We start from the raw sequence: 15327 nt of genomic DNA on the forward strand, positions 1-15327 counted from the left end.
GTAAGCATTCTCTAATTTTACAATTGAGAAAAATTTTGCTACAAAATATAGAGGTGGGTATTTCTGGCTTTTGAATGTTCACTCAGATATTTATAAACGGTTTCCTCCTTGTTTCTCAGACACACAATTCGACTCACTTTTCACAGAGCACAGTATTACCAGCACTGTTAATCCTCCTCTGTCTTGAGTTATTATTGGAATTGGCTGGATGCCACAGCCGGATTTATTTTTCCAGTCTCCAGGCAGCATTCGGTTAAAGCAGTGGCATAAGATGGAGGTTCATAATATAATGTACATATTAAATATAAACACATATTAGAACTATGTAATACGTGAATGGGACTTACTGTACAATAAAAAATAAAAATTCAGCAACATCTTCTACATAAAACTCAGGCAATGCTGCAAATACCTTGGGGACATCTGAACTTAAAGGCAGTGTGACACTGTCAAAGAGAAAAAGTACAGGTTACAAAATGAAATCATGACACATCAAACTACAAGGAATATTACACTACCATTACAAGTAAGTGTTTCATCTGGAAAAAGCTCTCATTCTATAATACAACTATGTAAAAAGTGCACAGGCAAAGAAACTACAACCAGAAATGAACAGGGAATAATGAAGACAGGGATAGGCTAGGGTGGACGTGAAACGTTTTTGTTTTTCCTTTTCTTGATTTCTTGATTTTTATTTATTGCATTAAGATTAATGCAATAAATGTGAAGGAAATAAAAGGGTCATGTTTGGTCATCTTATGGAACCCAAACTGTTTGAGACAACAGAGCTACACATGTACTTTAAATACTATTGGGTCGGCCAAAAAGTGCCTCCGGTTTTAAAGTAAAAATAAAAGACACATTTTTCATTTTCACCAAGAACTTTATTGAACAACGTCTTCACCCTTTTGATCCACTACCTTCTGCCATTTTTCAGGCAACTTCATAATTCCATCTTCCCAAAACTTTTTATCTCTTTGAGCAAAGAACTGTTCCAGGTGCCTTTTACAGTCTTCCAGGGAATTGAAGTTTTTTCCATTAAGAGAATTTTGTAAAGACCGAAATAAATTCAAATCCAAAGGTGCAATGTCTGGTGAATATGGTGGATGAATCAGAACTTCCCAGCCAAGCTGTAACAGTTTTTGCCTGGTCATCAAAGAAACATGCAGGGTTTCCCTGGTGGTGCAGTGGTTGAGAATCTGCCTGCCAATGCAGGGGACACGGGTTCGAGCCCTGGTCTGGGAAGATCCCACATGACGCGGAGCAACTAAGCCCGTGAGCCACAACTACTGAGCCTGCGCGTCTGGAGCCTGTGCTCCGCAACAAGAGAGGCCGCGATAGTGAGAGGCCCGCGCACCGCGATGAAGAGTGGCGCCCGCTTGCCGCAACTAGAGAAAGCCCTCGTACAGAAACGAAGACCCAACACAGCCAAAAATAAATAAATAAATAAATTAATTAAAAAAAAAAAAAAAACAATAATGGCTGCCTGGAGGAGCTGTCCAGGTGATGATAAAGAGATCAAGAATGTTCTCAGCTCATTCTCTGAATTGGCTAGGGATCTGCCTGGACCCAGTGTCTAGGGGGACCTAATATCCTGTTAACTCCAGCGTTTAGCTTCCAATTTCCTTTTCTTTCAATCAAAGATTTTATAGCCAATGTTCCAAGAATATAAAATGGGAAACAGTCTCTTCAGCAAGTGGTACTGGGAAAGTTGGAGAGCTGCATGTAAATCAATGAAATTAGAACACACCCTCACTCCATGCACAAAAATAAACACAAAATGTCTTAAAGACCTAAACATAAGACATGACACCATAAAATCCTAGAAGAGAGCATAGGCAAAGCATTCTCTGATATAAATCATACCAATGTTTTCTTAGGTCAGTCTCCCAAGGCAATAGAAATAAAAACAAAAATAAACAAATGGGACCTAATCAAATTTACAAGCTTTTGCATAGCAAAGGAAACCATAAAAAAAGACAAATGAAAAGACAACCTATGGAATGGGAGAAAAGTATCTGCAAATGATGTGACAGACAAGGGCTTAATCTCCAAAATATACAAACTCATACAACTCAACAACAAAAAAAATCAAACAACACAATTGACAAATGGGCAGAAGACCTTAATAGACACTTCTCCAAAGAAGACATACAGATGGCCAGTAGGCACATGAAAAGATGTTCATCACTGCTAATTATTAGAGAAACGCAAATCAAAACTACAATGAGTTATCACCTCACACAGGTCAGAATGGCCATCATTAAAAAGTCTACAAATAACAAATGCTGGAGAGGGTGTAAAAAAAAGGGAACTCTCCTATGCTGTTGGTGGGAATGTAAGTTGGTGCAGCCACTGTGGAGAACAGTATGAAGATTCCTCAAAAAACTAAAAATAGAATCACCATATGATCCAGCAATCCCACTCCTGGGCATATACCTGGACAAAACTATAACTCAAAAAGATACATGCACCCCTATGTTCACAGCAGCACTATTCACAATAGTCAAGTCATGGAAACAACCTAAATGTTCATTGACAGATGAATGGATAAAGAAGATGTGGTACATATATACACAATGGAATACTACTTAGCCATAAAAAAGAACGAAATAATGCCATTTGCAGCAACATGGATGCAACTAGAGATTATCATGCTAAGTGAAGGAAGTCAGAAAGAGAAAGACAAATACCATATGGTATCACTCATATGTGGAATCTAAAATATGGCACAAATGAATCTATCTACAAAACAGAAACAGACTCACAGGCATAGACAACAGACTAGTGGTTGCCAAGGGGGAGGGGGGTGGGGGAAGGAAGGATTGGGAGTGTGGGATTAGCAGATGTAAACTATTATATATAGGATGGATAAACAACAAGGTCCTACTGTATAAACACAGGGAACTATATTCACTATCCTGTGATAAACCATAATGGAAAAGAATATTATAAAAAAAAAGAATGTCTATATATGAGTAACTGAGTCACTTTGCTGTACAGCAGAGACTGGCACAACACTGTAAATCAACTCTACTTCAATTTAAAAAAATAAATAAAAGCGAGGCTTCCCTGGTGGTGCAGTGGATAAGAATTCGCCTGCCAATGCAGGGGACACGGGTTCAAGCTCTGGTCCAGGACGATCCCACATGCCGCGGAGCAATTAAGCCCGTGAGCCACAACTACTGAAGCCCGCGCGCCTAGAGCCTGTGCTCCGCAACAAGAGAAGCCACCACAGTGAGAAGCCTGCGCACTGCAACAAAGAGTAGCCCCTGCTCGCCGCAACTAGAGAAAGCCCGGGTACAGCAACGCAGACCCAATGCAGCCATAAATAAATAAATAAGTAAATAAAAATAAATAAATAAATAAAAGCAAAAACAAAAAAACCGCAGAACAAAAAAAAACCCCGAAGATTTTTTTTTTAAAGAGATTGGAGTTTGTTTGTTTATTTATTTATTTATTCATTTATTTTTGGCTGTGTTGGGTCTTCATTTCTGTGCGAGGGCTTTGTCTAGTTGCGGCAAGTGGGGGCCACTCTTCATCGCGGTGCGCGGGCCTCTCACTGTCGTGGCCTCTCTTGTTGAGGAGCACAGGCTCCGGACGTGCAGGCTCAGTAGTCGTGGCTCACGGGCCTAGTTGCTCCACGGCACGTGGGATCTTCCCAGACCAGGGCTCGAACCCGTGTCCCCTGCATTGGCAGGCAGATTCTCAACCACTGCGCCACCAGGGAAGCCCCACCCCCGAAGATTTTATAGCCAGTTTTTAAAAAGCACTATGTCAAAATTAATTTAATAGGTGTTGACAGTCCCTTATTACTGTAACTAATTCTAAGGAAAATACTTACTTACTTATTTACTTTTTTCCCCAGGCTGCGCCATGCGGCATGTGGGGATCTTAGTTTCCCAACCAGGGGTCGAACCCACGCTCCCTGCATTGGGAGTGTGGAGCCTTAACCACTGGACTGCTAGGCGAGTTCCCGAAAATATTTATTAATATTACTACTTTCGGGGCTTCCCTGGTGGCGCAGTGGTTGAGAGTCTGCCTGCCAATGCAGGGGACACGGGTTCGAGCCCTGGTCTGGGAAGATCCCACATGCCGCGGAGCAACTGGGCCCGTGAGCCATAGCTACTGAGCCTGCGCGTCTGGAGCCTGCGCTCCGCAACAAGAGAGGCCGCAACAGTGAGAGGCCCGTGCACCGCGATGAAGAGTGGCCCCCGCTCGCCGCAACTAGAGAAAGCCCTCACGCGGAAACGAAGACCCAACACAGCAAAAATAAATAAATAAATAATAATAAAAAATAATAATAATGAAATCTGCCATTCTGACCATTCCAAAAAAAAAAACAAAAAATTACTACTTTCTATATAAGTACAACGTGGAAATGAATTCTTAATAACGTAAGGGTCTTGGTTTCAGGTATCGGCTTTGAGGAACAATAAAGACAGCACAGCCTGGTGCGTGGAGCCGGGGTGCAGAGGGCGGAGCACACTCACGCGGGGTACGCGGGGTCCAGGATGCGGAGCAGCAGCTGAATGAGAAGGCCGTAGAAATGCAGACATCTCCTCAGGAAGCCCTCGTCAAGCAGACCGGCGTCAGCACAGGCCTTGCATCGTACCAGTTTCTGCGGAAGCAGGTATGTCCCCGCCCACAGATTAGTTGGCGGCTAAGTACCTGCAGTGTGATTGGGCAGGGAATCGGCAAGGAGGTGGGAAACCTAGGCTCTAGGGCTTCAAGAGCTTCATTGCTAACTGCCTGTAAGATGCTGGTCATGTCTCAAGAGCTTTCCCTGTTCTAAGAGAAAGAAAAGGCATGCCATGCGAATCACTGGGCACAGAACCTAGCACACAGTTAGTGCTGAGAAAGGTTAGGTGGTCACTGTCATATTCAAATAACCTGATGGGGGAGGCCCTTTGGAAGTCAGGGATGGTTACTGAGAAGAGCCAGACAAATCCGCATCTCAGTTCCAGGTCAGCACTGAAAAGCTGCTCTTGGGCAAAATGCTTGCCCACCAAGGATATAATACCCCCCTCAGAGTATCGCTGTGAGTTTAAACACACACGTGAGCACACATTGCATATACACAGTTTATAGGCTTCTTGAAACCTATCTCTGGAGTGCTTAGGGGGTCTATAGACCCCAGAAAAGAGCCCCCAGCTTTTTCTGCATCTCAAAGAGGTCTACTGTATAGGTAAATAAAACTGAAATCTTAACTTGTACCAGAAATCTAAGTCAGGTAAAACGTCTACACATCATCCTACTAATCAACAAAAAACACGACCAGCTAACATTCAGCTTTGTAATTTGAACATAAAAATGCATAAATGAAAAATGCATAAATTTGCTGTCTGTGCTTCCCTTGCACAACCTTAGCTAGCACTTGTTTTCAGCTATGTCTCATAAGCAGAAATCTTCCCGTCTGCAGTTAGGTTCTATATGATGGATCATTTTCAATTAAACGAAGAATGAGAGGCAAAGGAAAGAGATCTTTCCACTACCACAAATCCACTTTGTCAAACATCATGAAAATGCGTGGCTGGACAAACTGGAGTTGTGTGTGTTTTGAGGTGTGGGGGTGAGGGTCAGCAGATGGGGAGGATCTTGCACAAGGCAAGGAAAGGGAGGTGATGTTCAACTGAGGATGATAAAATCCATTAAGAATTCATATTGTCATTGGCATAGGCGTAGGCATTTTCTGTCCTGATATTTAAATACACACAGAAACTATCCACAAGTTTTTAAATGTACCATTTTTATCTTGGGGGGAAGAGAATAATGAGAAAAACTGAGGACATTAAACTGCTCATTCAAGGCGCATATTCTGGTGGGAAAATTACTATTATGAGGCTGGTCTATAATTATCCCAATTAATGATACAAACCTTAAGCTGAGTTTTGCAGCGCTTCAGCATTTCACGGTGTCTAGCTGCCAGTGGGGAGTCTTTCCATTGGCTTTCATTGTTTTTCAAATCTTCCACAGTTCTGAAAGTAAAGACTAACAGTCAAATGAAAGAAGACACACAGATCCATCACCCACCTTATCTATTCATTTTCCCCATGTCACTGACTCTCAGACACATGTCCCCTCTCTCCCCCCATGTCAGCATCACCAAACTCAGTGGCAAGTTATGGCTAAATTGGCAGCATTTTTCTTTCTTACTGGTTCCCAACATAACGATGTCTTAAAGTGGATGGCATTTTAGATTTGATGAAATACAGTAATCATTACTTTTGGAAGGAAATACATTGTTCCCTGTTTTTCTGGGAGGGAGAAAATGCAAGGTTACTATGCCTACTCAATTACCCAAAACAAAAGGCTACTTTACTAAGGGCACTTTTCCTTCTGCTTGGAATGCTCTTCTCTGAGGTTACCTTTGCGACTTGCTCCTTCACTCCCTTCAGGTATCTCCTCAAATATCACCTGTCAGAGAGGTAAAGCCTTCCCTGATCATGTAATATGCTGCATATTTTAAAGACTGGCTCACTTAACACTATGTCAACCCTTTCTATCTATCAAAACATTGTGTAGGAAACTAGGGGGCAATAAATTCTTTAAAAGTACACTTCCTAGCGACTTCCCTGGTGGTGCAGCGGTTAAGAATCCGCCTACCAATGCAGGGGACATGGGTTCGAGCCCTGGTCCAGGAAGATCCCACATGCCGCAGAGCAACTAATCCCGTGTGCCACAACTACCGAGCCTGCTCTCTAGAGCCCGCGAGCCACAACTACTGAGCCTGCGTGCCACAGCTACTGAAGCCCACGCACCTAGAGCCCGTGCTCTGCAACAAGAGAAGCCACCGCAGTGAGAAGCCCGCGCACCACAACGAAGAGTAGCCCCCGCTCGCCGCAACTAGAGAACGCCTGTGCGCAGCAACGAAGACCCAACACAGCCAAAGATAAATGAATTAAATAAATTAATTAAACAAAAACAAAAACTACATTTCCTAGATTCCCTTGCTGCCAGCATTTCTGCACATGACCTAGCTTCCACCAAGAGGTGAGCCCTCACTGAAGGCAGAAGTGAATATAGTGAAGTGACAGCCACATGGTTCTTCTGGAAGCACAGCGTGGAGGGGTTTTGCTTGAGGCACTAGCAGAGGCTGAACCCTGAAGCAGCTCCTTCCTGCCAGGCCAGGTTCGAAGGAGAGCTCTGGGAGTCCTCTTTTCCAGGCGTGCCAATGATTCAATAAACCAAATAGTAGCCTTTAATTATCCTCTTTCTGCTTACCTCAGATAAAGTGGATTCCTCTGTCTACAATTGGAACGTGAATAATGGTAGACAGAATAATGCTCCGCCCCACCCGCATACAGGAAGATGTCACATCTTAATCCCCAGAACCTGTGAATATGTTACCTTACATGGCAAAAGGAAACTTGCAGATGTGATTAAGAGCATGGAGCCCAAGACGGGCCCATATGTCTGGGTGGGCCCAGTGTCATCTCAGGGTCCTTCTAAGAGAAAGAGGGAGTCAGAGTAAGAGAAAGAGTTGTGACAAGTGAAGCAGAGGTCAGAGAGAGGGAGAGCTGAAGATGAGATGCTGCTGATTTTGAAGAGAGGAAGGGGGCCGTGAACCAAGGAATGCAGGGGGTCTCCAGCAGCTGGAACAGGCAAAGAAAGAGATTCTTCCCTAGAGCCTCAGAAGGCATGCAGCCTTGATTTTAGGACTTCTGACCACCAGAACCCTAAGGTAATAATTTTTGCTATTTTAACTCACCAAGGTCGTGGTAATCTGTTGCAGCAGCAAAAGGAAACTAACATAATGACTATATGCTTATTGGCAAGAAGAGGTTACAGGTAACAGGCCCTCCAGAAAAATGGGCCTTTGGGATTAGTTCTTCAACTGGGCTGGTTTGGAAGTGGTGAAGGGGACTTCCAGTGGTCCAGTGGGTAAGACTCCACGCTCCCAGTGCATGGGGTCTGGGTTTGATCCCTGGTTGGGGAACTAGATCCCGCATGCCGCAACTAAGATCCCGTGTGCCGCAACTAAGACCCGGTGCAGCCTAAATAAATAAATAAATAAATAAATAAATAAATAAATAAATAAATAAAATATTTACAAAAAAAAAGAAAGCAGTGAAGATTCAGTTAGCATGTGAGGGCATAAAACTGGTAGCCCAGGTTCTCAGTGGAAAAACAGCTGCATAAACGATCACCAGTGACCTCCTGGAGTGAAGAGATGGTGTGGCTACTTGTAACTATGCTGGAGAGCTCACAGAAGAAAATGACAGGCTCCAGATTTTAAAATCTCGCTTCAAGAACAAGCCAATGAGTCAGGAAGTTTCTAAGACGACCATAAAGAAGCAGAGTCTGGTCCTATAAAGCACCAAATTATAACATAGACTGAATCCATAACCTCACTGGATCTCTTATCTGAATGTCAGAGCAAAGACTGGGACTCCAAGAATTCAAATGGAGGAGTTCGGGAGAACCTAAGTACCCAAATCCCTAAATGCCCTGAGCCTCGTCTGACAGTAGAAGCAGCTCCTGCAGTGATTGTAGCTGAGGTGGTCAGATTGCAGGATGACGCCAATTTCCCTTAGGTCCCAACCCATCATACGTCATTGCTTCCAGAACCGTAACTGGAGTGAGATCAATCACCCTTATGGGCCAATTACAAAGCCTCATGCAGGAAAAGCACACATTTGAAGAAAAAAGAAAGACCAAGATTTGCTAATATGTTATATTAGCTTCCTACTGCTGCTGTAACAAATCATCACAAACTTACTGGCTTGCAGCAACACAATTATAGTCTTAGAGTTCCGGAGGTCAGAAATCTAAAATGGGTCAGCAGGGGGTGCATTCCTTCTGGAGGCTCTAGGGAGAGTGTTTCCTTGCCCTTTCCAGCTTCTAGAGGGAGCCCGCATTCCTTGGCTTGTGGACCCACATCACTCTGATGTCTGCTTCTGTCATCACATTTCCTTTCTCACTCTGACCTTCTTGCCTCCCTCTTTTTTTTTTTTTTAATTAATTTGTTTCTTTATTTATTTATGGCTGTGTTGGGTCTTCATTTCTGTGCGAGGGCTTTCTCTAGTTGTGGCAAGCGGGAGCCACTCTTTATCACGGTGCGCGGGCCTCTCACCATCGCAGCCTCTCTTGTTGCGGAGCACGGGCTCCAGACGCGCAGGCTCAGTAATTGTGACTCATGGGCTTAGTTGCTCCGCGGCATGTGGGATCTTCCCAGACCAGGGCTCGAACCCGTGTCCCCTGCATTAGCAGGCAGATTCTCAACCACTGCGCCACCAGGGAAGCCCTTGCCTCCCTCTTAAAAGGACCCTTGTGATACATTGGGTCCACCCAGATAATCTAGGAAAACCTCTCCATCTCAAGGTCCTACAATTAATCACATCTGCGAAGTCTCTTTTACCATGTAAGGTAACACATTCACAAGCTCTGGGGACTAGGACATGAACATCTTTGCCGCACCACTGTTCTACCTACTACATCTGTAGTGAAGAAATGTGGCAGTATGTGTGGAACAGACTCTGAAGATGCTTGATCACCAAGAGAGGAACATGCTAACATACTCCTAAGTGGGGATAAATGCACTGACATGAATACAACGGCCAGAGCCTCTGGATTCAACCTTATGCTGAGTATCTGGGAGGGGCTCTAACTGTGTGCCCACCTGGTTGACTAAAACCTAGAATTGAAGTTGAGTTGTTAGGAATTCCTTGATATAAATTCAGAGGAAGGAATCCAAAATATAAGACGCTGGGAATATTAATATAGATTTACCATATATGACTAGCTCAGAAAACCACCCTCTCAAAACACACACATACCCCAACTGTGTCCTGGAAGATACTTTTTTTTTTTTTAAATCTGACTTCAGCCAGATGTACTTTTATTTAATTAGTTTTTTTATTTTTAAATTTTATTTATTTTATTTATTTATTTTTGGCTGAGTTGGGTCTTCATTGCTGCACGCGGGCTTTCTCTAGTTGCGGCGAGCGGGGGCTACTCTTTGTTGCGGTGCGCGGGCTTCTCATTGCAGTGGCTTCTCTTGTTGTGGAGCACGGGCTCTAGGCGCCCGGGCTCAGTAGTTGTGGCTCGCAGGCTGTAGAGTGCAGGCTCGGTAGTTGTGGCACACGGGCTTAGTTACCACGGACTACGGGCTTAGTTGCTCCGCAGCATGTGGGATCTTCCTGGACCAGGGCTTGAACCCGGGTCCCCTGCATTGGCGGGCAGATTCTTAACCACTGCGCCACCAGGGAAGCCCTGGAAGATATTTCTTGTATCACAGCACTGAAAAATACACGGGTGAGGGGGGAACACCAACATCTCTGAAAGGCACCAACCCTCACTGCAGGCTGGGAGTGAAGATGGCAGATGGTGCCATTGAAATGTACCCTCTGAAGTCAGTGGAAATGATGGGACCACAGGATGGCATCCATTCCAGGATGAAGGAACAGACAAATCAGAGTCGGAAATTTTTATAAGCCTCTCAATAACTGATATTATAAGCTGATAAAATCAGCAGACATAAGGAAAATTTGAACAAAAGATAAACAAACTTAATCGATATATGTGAAATACTGCAATAAGCAACAAAGAAAGCAGATTCTTTTCTTTTCTTCTTCTTTTTTTTTTTTTTGGCTGCATGGCTCGTGGGATTTTAGTTCCCTGACTAGGGGTTGAACTGAGGTCCTCGGCAGTGAGAGTGCAGAGTCCTGAACGCCGGACCGCCGGGGAACTCCTGTGCGTTCATTTCCACTATGGAACATTTATTAATTTAAATGTTGGCCACAAAGCAAATCACAATAAAGTTCAAAGAACATTAATCAGAATATGTCTTCTGACAACGGAATTTAGCTAGAAATCAGTAACAAAAGATAAATGAACAAATCCTCCCAAGAATCTGGAATTTAAGCACCCCCTCTTTATATAATCCACACGTCAAGTAAGAAATAATAAAAATTGGAATATATTTTGAACTGAACAATAAATATGACATACCAAAAGGTGCTCAAGATCACTATCAAGGAAATGCAAATCAAAACCACAATGAGATATCACCTCATACCTGTTAGAATGGCCACTATCAAAAAGATAAGAAATAAGTGTTGGTAAGAATGTAGAGAAAAGGGAACCCCTGTGTACTGTTGGTAGGAATGTAAACTGGTACAACCACTATGGAAAACAGCATGGATGTTCCTCAAAAAATTAAAATTAGAACTACCATATAATCCAGCAATTCCACTTCTGGGTATTTAGCCCACGAAAACAAAAATGAAAAGATATATGCACTCCCATGTTCACTGCAACATTATTTACAATAACCAAGATAGAGAAACAATCTAAGTGTCCACCAACAGATGAATGGAAAAAGAAATGTCACACACACACACAGAGGAGTATTATTCGGCCATAAAAAAGAACGAAATTTTGCCACTGGTAACAACATGGATGGACCTTGAGGGCATTATGCTAAGTGAAATAAGTCGGACAGAGAAAAATACCATATAATCTCACTTATGTATGGAATCCTAAAAAACCAAACAAAAACCCAAAATACCAAGTTCAAAGACACAGAGAACAAGACTGGTGGCTGTCAGAGGTGGGGGAGTGGGGTGGACAAAATAGGTCAAGGGAGTCAAAAGGTACACAAACTACCAGTTATAAAATAAATAAGTCATGGGGATGTAATATACAACATGGTGACTATAGTTAATAATACTGTACTGTGTATTTGAAAGTTGCTGAGAGAGATCTTAAAAGTTCTCATCACAAGAAAAAAATGTTACTATGTATGGTGACAGATGTTAATTAGACTTACTGTGGTGATCATTTTGCAATATATGCAAACACCAAATCATTATGTTGTACACCTGAAACCAACATAATGTTATATGTCTATTATACCTCAGTAAAAAAGATGACATACTAAAAATGAGGGATGCAGCTAAAGCCATACTTAGAGGGAAACTAAACAGCCTTAAATGAATATATAAGAAAGGGCTGAAAATGAATGATTTAAATATCAACCTCAAAAAGCAATAGAAACATCAACAAAAAGCAAATTAAACTAAAAGGAAATAATAAAGGCCTTACAGACACAAAAGTGATAAAAAGAGGATACTATGAACAACTTTACACCGAAAAGTTTTGAAACTTTACGTACCATGGGAAAACTGGCACAAGATGAAATGAAAATCTAAACAGGCCTATATCTGTTAACAATAAAATACATAATTTTAAAAACTTCCCACATAGAAAACTCTAAGCCCAGACAACTTCATCAATGTTTCCAAACATTTAAGGAAGAAATAAAATAATTCTTACACAATAAACTCCTCAAAAAATATAAAAAGAGGGAACACTCCACAACTCATTGTATGTGGCAAGAATAATGTTGATAACAAAATCTGAGAAGGACTTAACAAGAAATGAAAATCATAGGTCAATCTTTCTTTTGAATATAGACTCAAAACTCCTAAACAGAATATTAGCAAATTGAATATCCAGTGAGATTTAAAAGCAATAATATAGAGTTGAGTTTATTTCAAGAATATAAGGGAACTTCCCTGGTGGTCCAGTGGTAAAGAATCCACCTTCCAATGTAGGGGACGCGGGTTCGATACCTGGTCAGGGAACTAAGATCCCACATGCCACGGGGCAACTAAGCCTGTGTGCCACAACTACTGAGCCTGCACGCCTGAACTAGAGAGCCCACACACTCTGGAGCCTACGCGCCACAACTACAGAGAGAAAACCTGCACGCCACAACTAGAGGGAAGCCCAGGAACTGCAACAAAATATCCTGCATGCCTCAACAAAGATCCCACGTGCCGCAACTAAGACTCAGTGCAGCCAAGAATAAAATAAATACAATAATAATATTAAAAAAAAAGAATGTAAGATTGGTTTGATATCAGAAAGCCAATTGATGTAATTCAACCATATTAATAGAATAAAGGGGAAAAAAAATCTGATCTCCTCAACAGAGATGGAAAAAGATTTTAATAAAATTCAACTCCTGTTGAGAACAAAAAACTTGTAGAAAATAATCATCTAAAAGGGAATTTACTTAATCTGATAATAGAGGATGTCTAAAAAACTTCCCCCCATTAACTGGAATAAGAAAGAAATTTTAATAAAGTTATCAATACTTCTACTCAAGACTGCAGTAGAAATTGTAGCCAGGGCAGTAAGGCATGAAAAAGAAAATTATGAGAAAGAAAGAAAACTGTCATCATTTACAGACAATATGATTACATGTAGAAAAAACAATATTAAGAAATCTACCAGGCAATTATTAGAATTATTAAGTGATTTATTCTATTTTAATTCAAGGCAGATAGAGATATGACACACTTTCTATCATACCCAGACTACACCACTCCTGGACCAAATGGTGTAAGTGGCTACTCCATTATTATTCCAGATGACCTGTTCAAAAAAATGTTTGCCTCCTATTCCTGTGACCTTTGTTTGCAGGTGCTGGTACATGGGGAGAAATGCTTAGATTAAGAAAAACAACAATGGTGCTAATGAATAGGAAACTGAGGCTACTATCTGGCCCTTTTAGACTTCTTATGCCACAGGAAAATGTGCAAAAAAAGTGAATTACATGTTGGTGGGAGTAAATGATCTTGTTTATTAAGGGAAACCACAGTTACTGTTTCACAGTCCAGGGAAAGAGGGGTATGTCTGGAACCCAAGAAATCCTTTAAAGTGCCTCCTGATAATATGGTGCCCAGTGGAAAAAGTTAATGGAAGTCTCAACCACATACCAAGGGTTGAGAACTCTAGAAAACAAAGTTTGGGTCACTTCACCATGCAAAGAACTCTGGCCAATCAAGGAACATGGATGTAGTAGCAGAGGCAGATGGTATACTGTACCATATGTACCCCTCACATTCAAATCTACTGGTCACGAGGGAACTGCCTGCTTGTGAGAACAAGTGGTGACTCAGGCAACCTCAGGACATGGCATCACGCACATACCTGTTGAGCTCCCGGATGGCCCGGAGCCTGCGGATGTAGCGTCGGCAACCCGGCAGAATTGAGAGATGGTGAGCGTGCAGGGTAAGAAAGAAGCATTCTGTAGGGAATTTCGGCTCAGAAAACGGAGATTGATCTCCATCTAGGAAAAAGAACAAAGTCCCTGAAATAAAATCTATCACATGACTATATCAGAGGAAAAGCACAATTAAGAAGACAAAATTACAATTGAATTTTCAAGAAGTTTAAGGACACTTTTAAAAAATTAGACTTAATGGGACTTCCCTGGTGGTGCAGTGGTTAAGAATCCGCCTGCCAAGGCAGGGGACACGTGTTCGATCCCTGGTCCAGGAAGATCCCACATGCCGTGGAGCAACTAAGCTCGTGTGCCACAACTACTGAGCCTGTGCTCTAGAGACCGTGAGCCACAACTACTGAGCCCACGTGCCGCAACTACTGAAGCCTGCGCGCCTAGAGCCCGTGCTCCGCAACAAGAGAAGCCACTGCAGTGAGAAGCCCGCGCACTGCAATGAAGAGTAGCCCTCACTCGTCGCAACTAGAGAAAGCCCATGCACAGCAGTGAAGACCCAACGCAGCCAAAATAAATAAATAAATAAACAAACTTATTAAAAAAATTAGGCTTAGGTAATGTTATAAGAAAAACAGAATTCCTCTGAGCTCCATTTATGATCAGGTACTCTGCCCCATCTAATTAAATGTTTATACAGATGTACACCAACAATCTTCGGTGATGTGTCTTCCTGGTGTATTTTATAGAATCATTTCTATTATTCAAACATCATCGTTAAACCTCAAAATGGTATTAGATTATGTAAATAAGCTACGGATTCCATAGCCATTTCCCTACTGTTGGACATATTTTTTGTTTCTAATTTTTCTCTATTAGAAAACAGTGCTGGGAGGATCTATGTACAACAAGTTACTCCCTCACCCCCTCTCCCTTGCCAGCTTTGGGAGCATATTCTGGGAAGTGGAATTATTGAGAAAGACAGTATTACAGTTTTTTGTTATGAATCACCAGAATTCACTTTAGATAGACTAAATTAATTGATAAAATGCCATCTATTTATTTACAAACTTATATTCTATCTTATCACTCTGTTTTTGAATAATTTATAGTTACAGAATGTTAACTTGAATTTCTTTCAATTTGTATCTAATTCCTACAAATATGTATATTTTTCCCTACAAGTATATTTTATTTGACATATACTGCTTATATTTTTTTCCCCCAAACAAAAGATAACTGTTTCTTGGTAGAATTTAGTTTTGGTCTTACACATTTATAACAGTTCTGCATTTTGAATATGATTTTATCAATTATGTGACACATATTTTCTACCATTCTTTTATTTTACATATTCA

At 41.7% G+C, this 15327-nt stretch overlaps 1 protein-coding gene across 4 annotated transcripts in view; it reads right to left on the minus strand.

Annotated features, from left to right (window-relative positions):
* Nucleotides 1-15327, minus strand: part of UBE4B (ubiquitination factor E4B) — a 112120-nt gene that overhangs the window by 25883 nt on the left and 70910 nt on the right. For all 4 annotated transcript variants that reach the window (XM_082352867.1, XM_082352869.1, XM_082352870.1 and 1 more), the window contains 4 exons: nt 13945-14083; nt 5879-5978; nt 4494-4621; nt 348-446 (listed from right to left, as the gene is read on the minus strand). In XM_082352867.1, coding sequence (XP_082208993.1) covers nt 348-446; nt 4494-4621; nt 5879-5978; nt 13945-14083 — 466 coding nt within the window. The remainder of the gene's footprint in view (nt 1-347; nt 447-4493; nt 4622-5878; nt 5979-13944; nt 14084-15327) is intronic.

The sequence above is a fragment of the Balaenoptera borealis genome (genome assembly GCF_965194805.1).
Source record: "Balaenoptera borealis genome assembly, chromosome: 1".
In the NCBI taxonomy this organism is placed as follows: domain Eukaryota; kingdom Metazoa; phylum Chordata; class Mammalia; order Artiodactyla; family Balaenopteridae; genus Balaenoptera; species Balaenoptera borealis.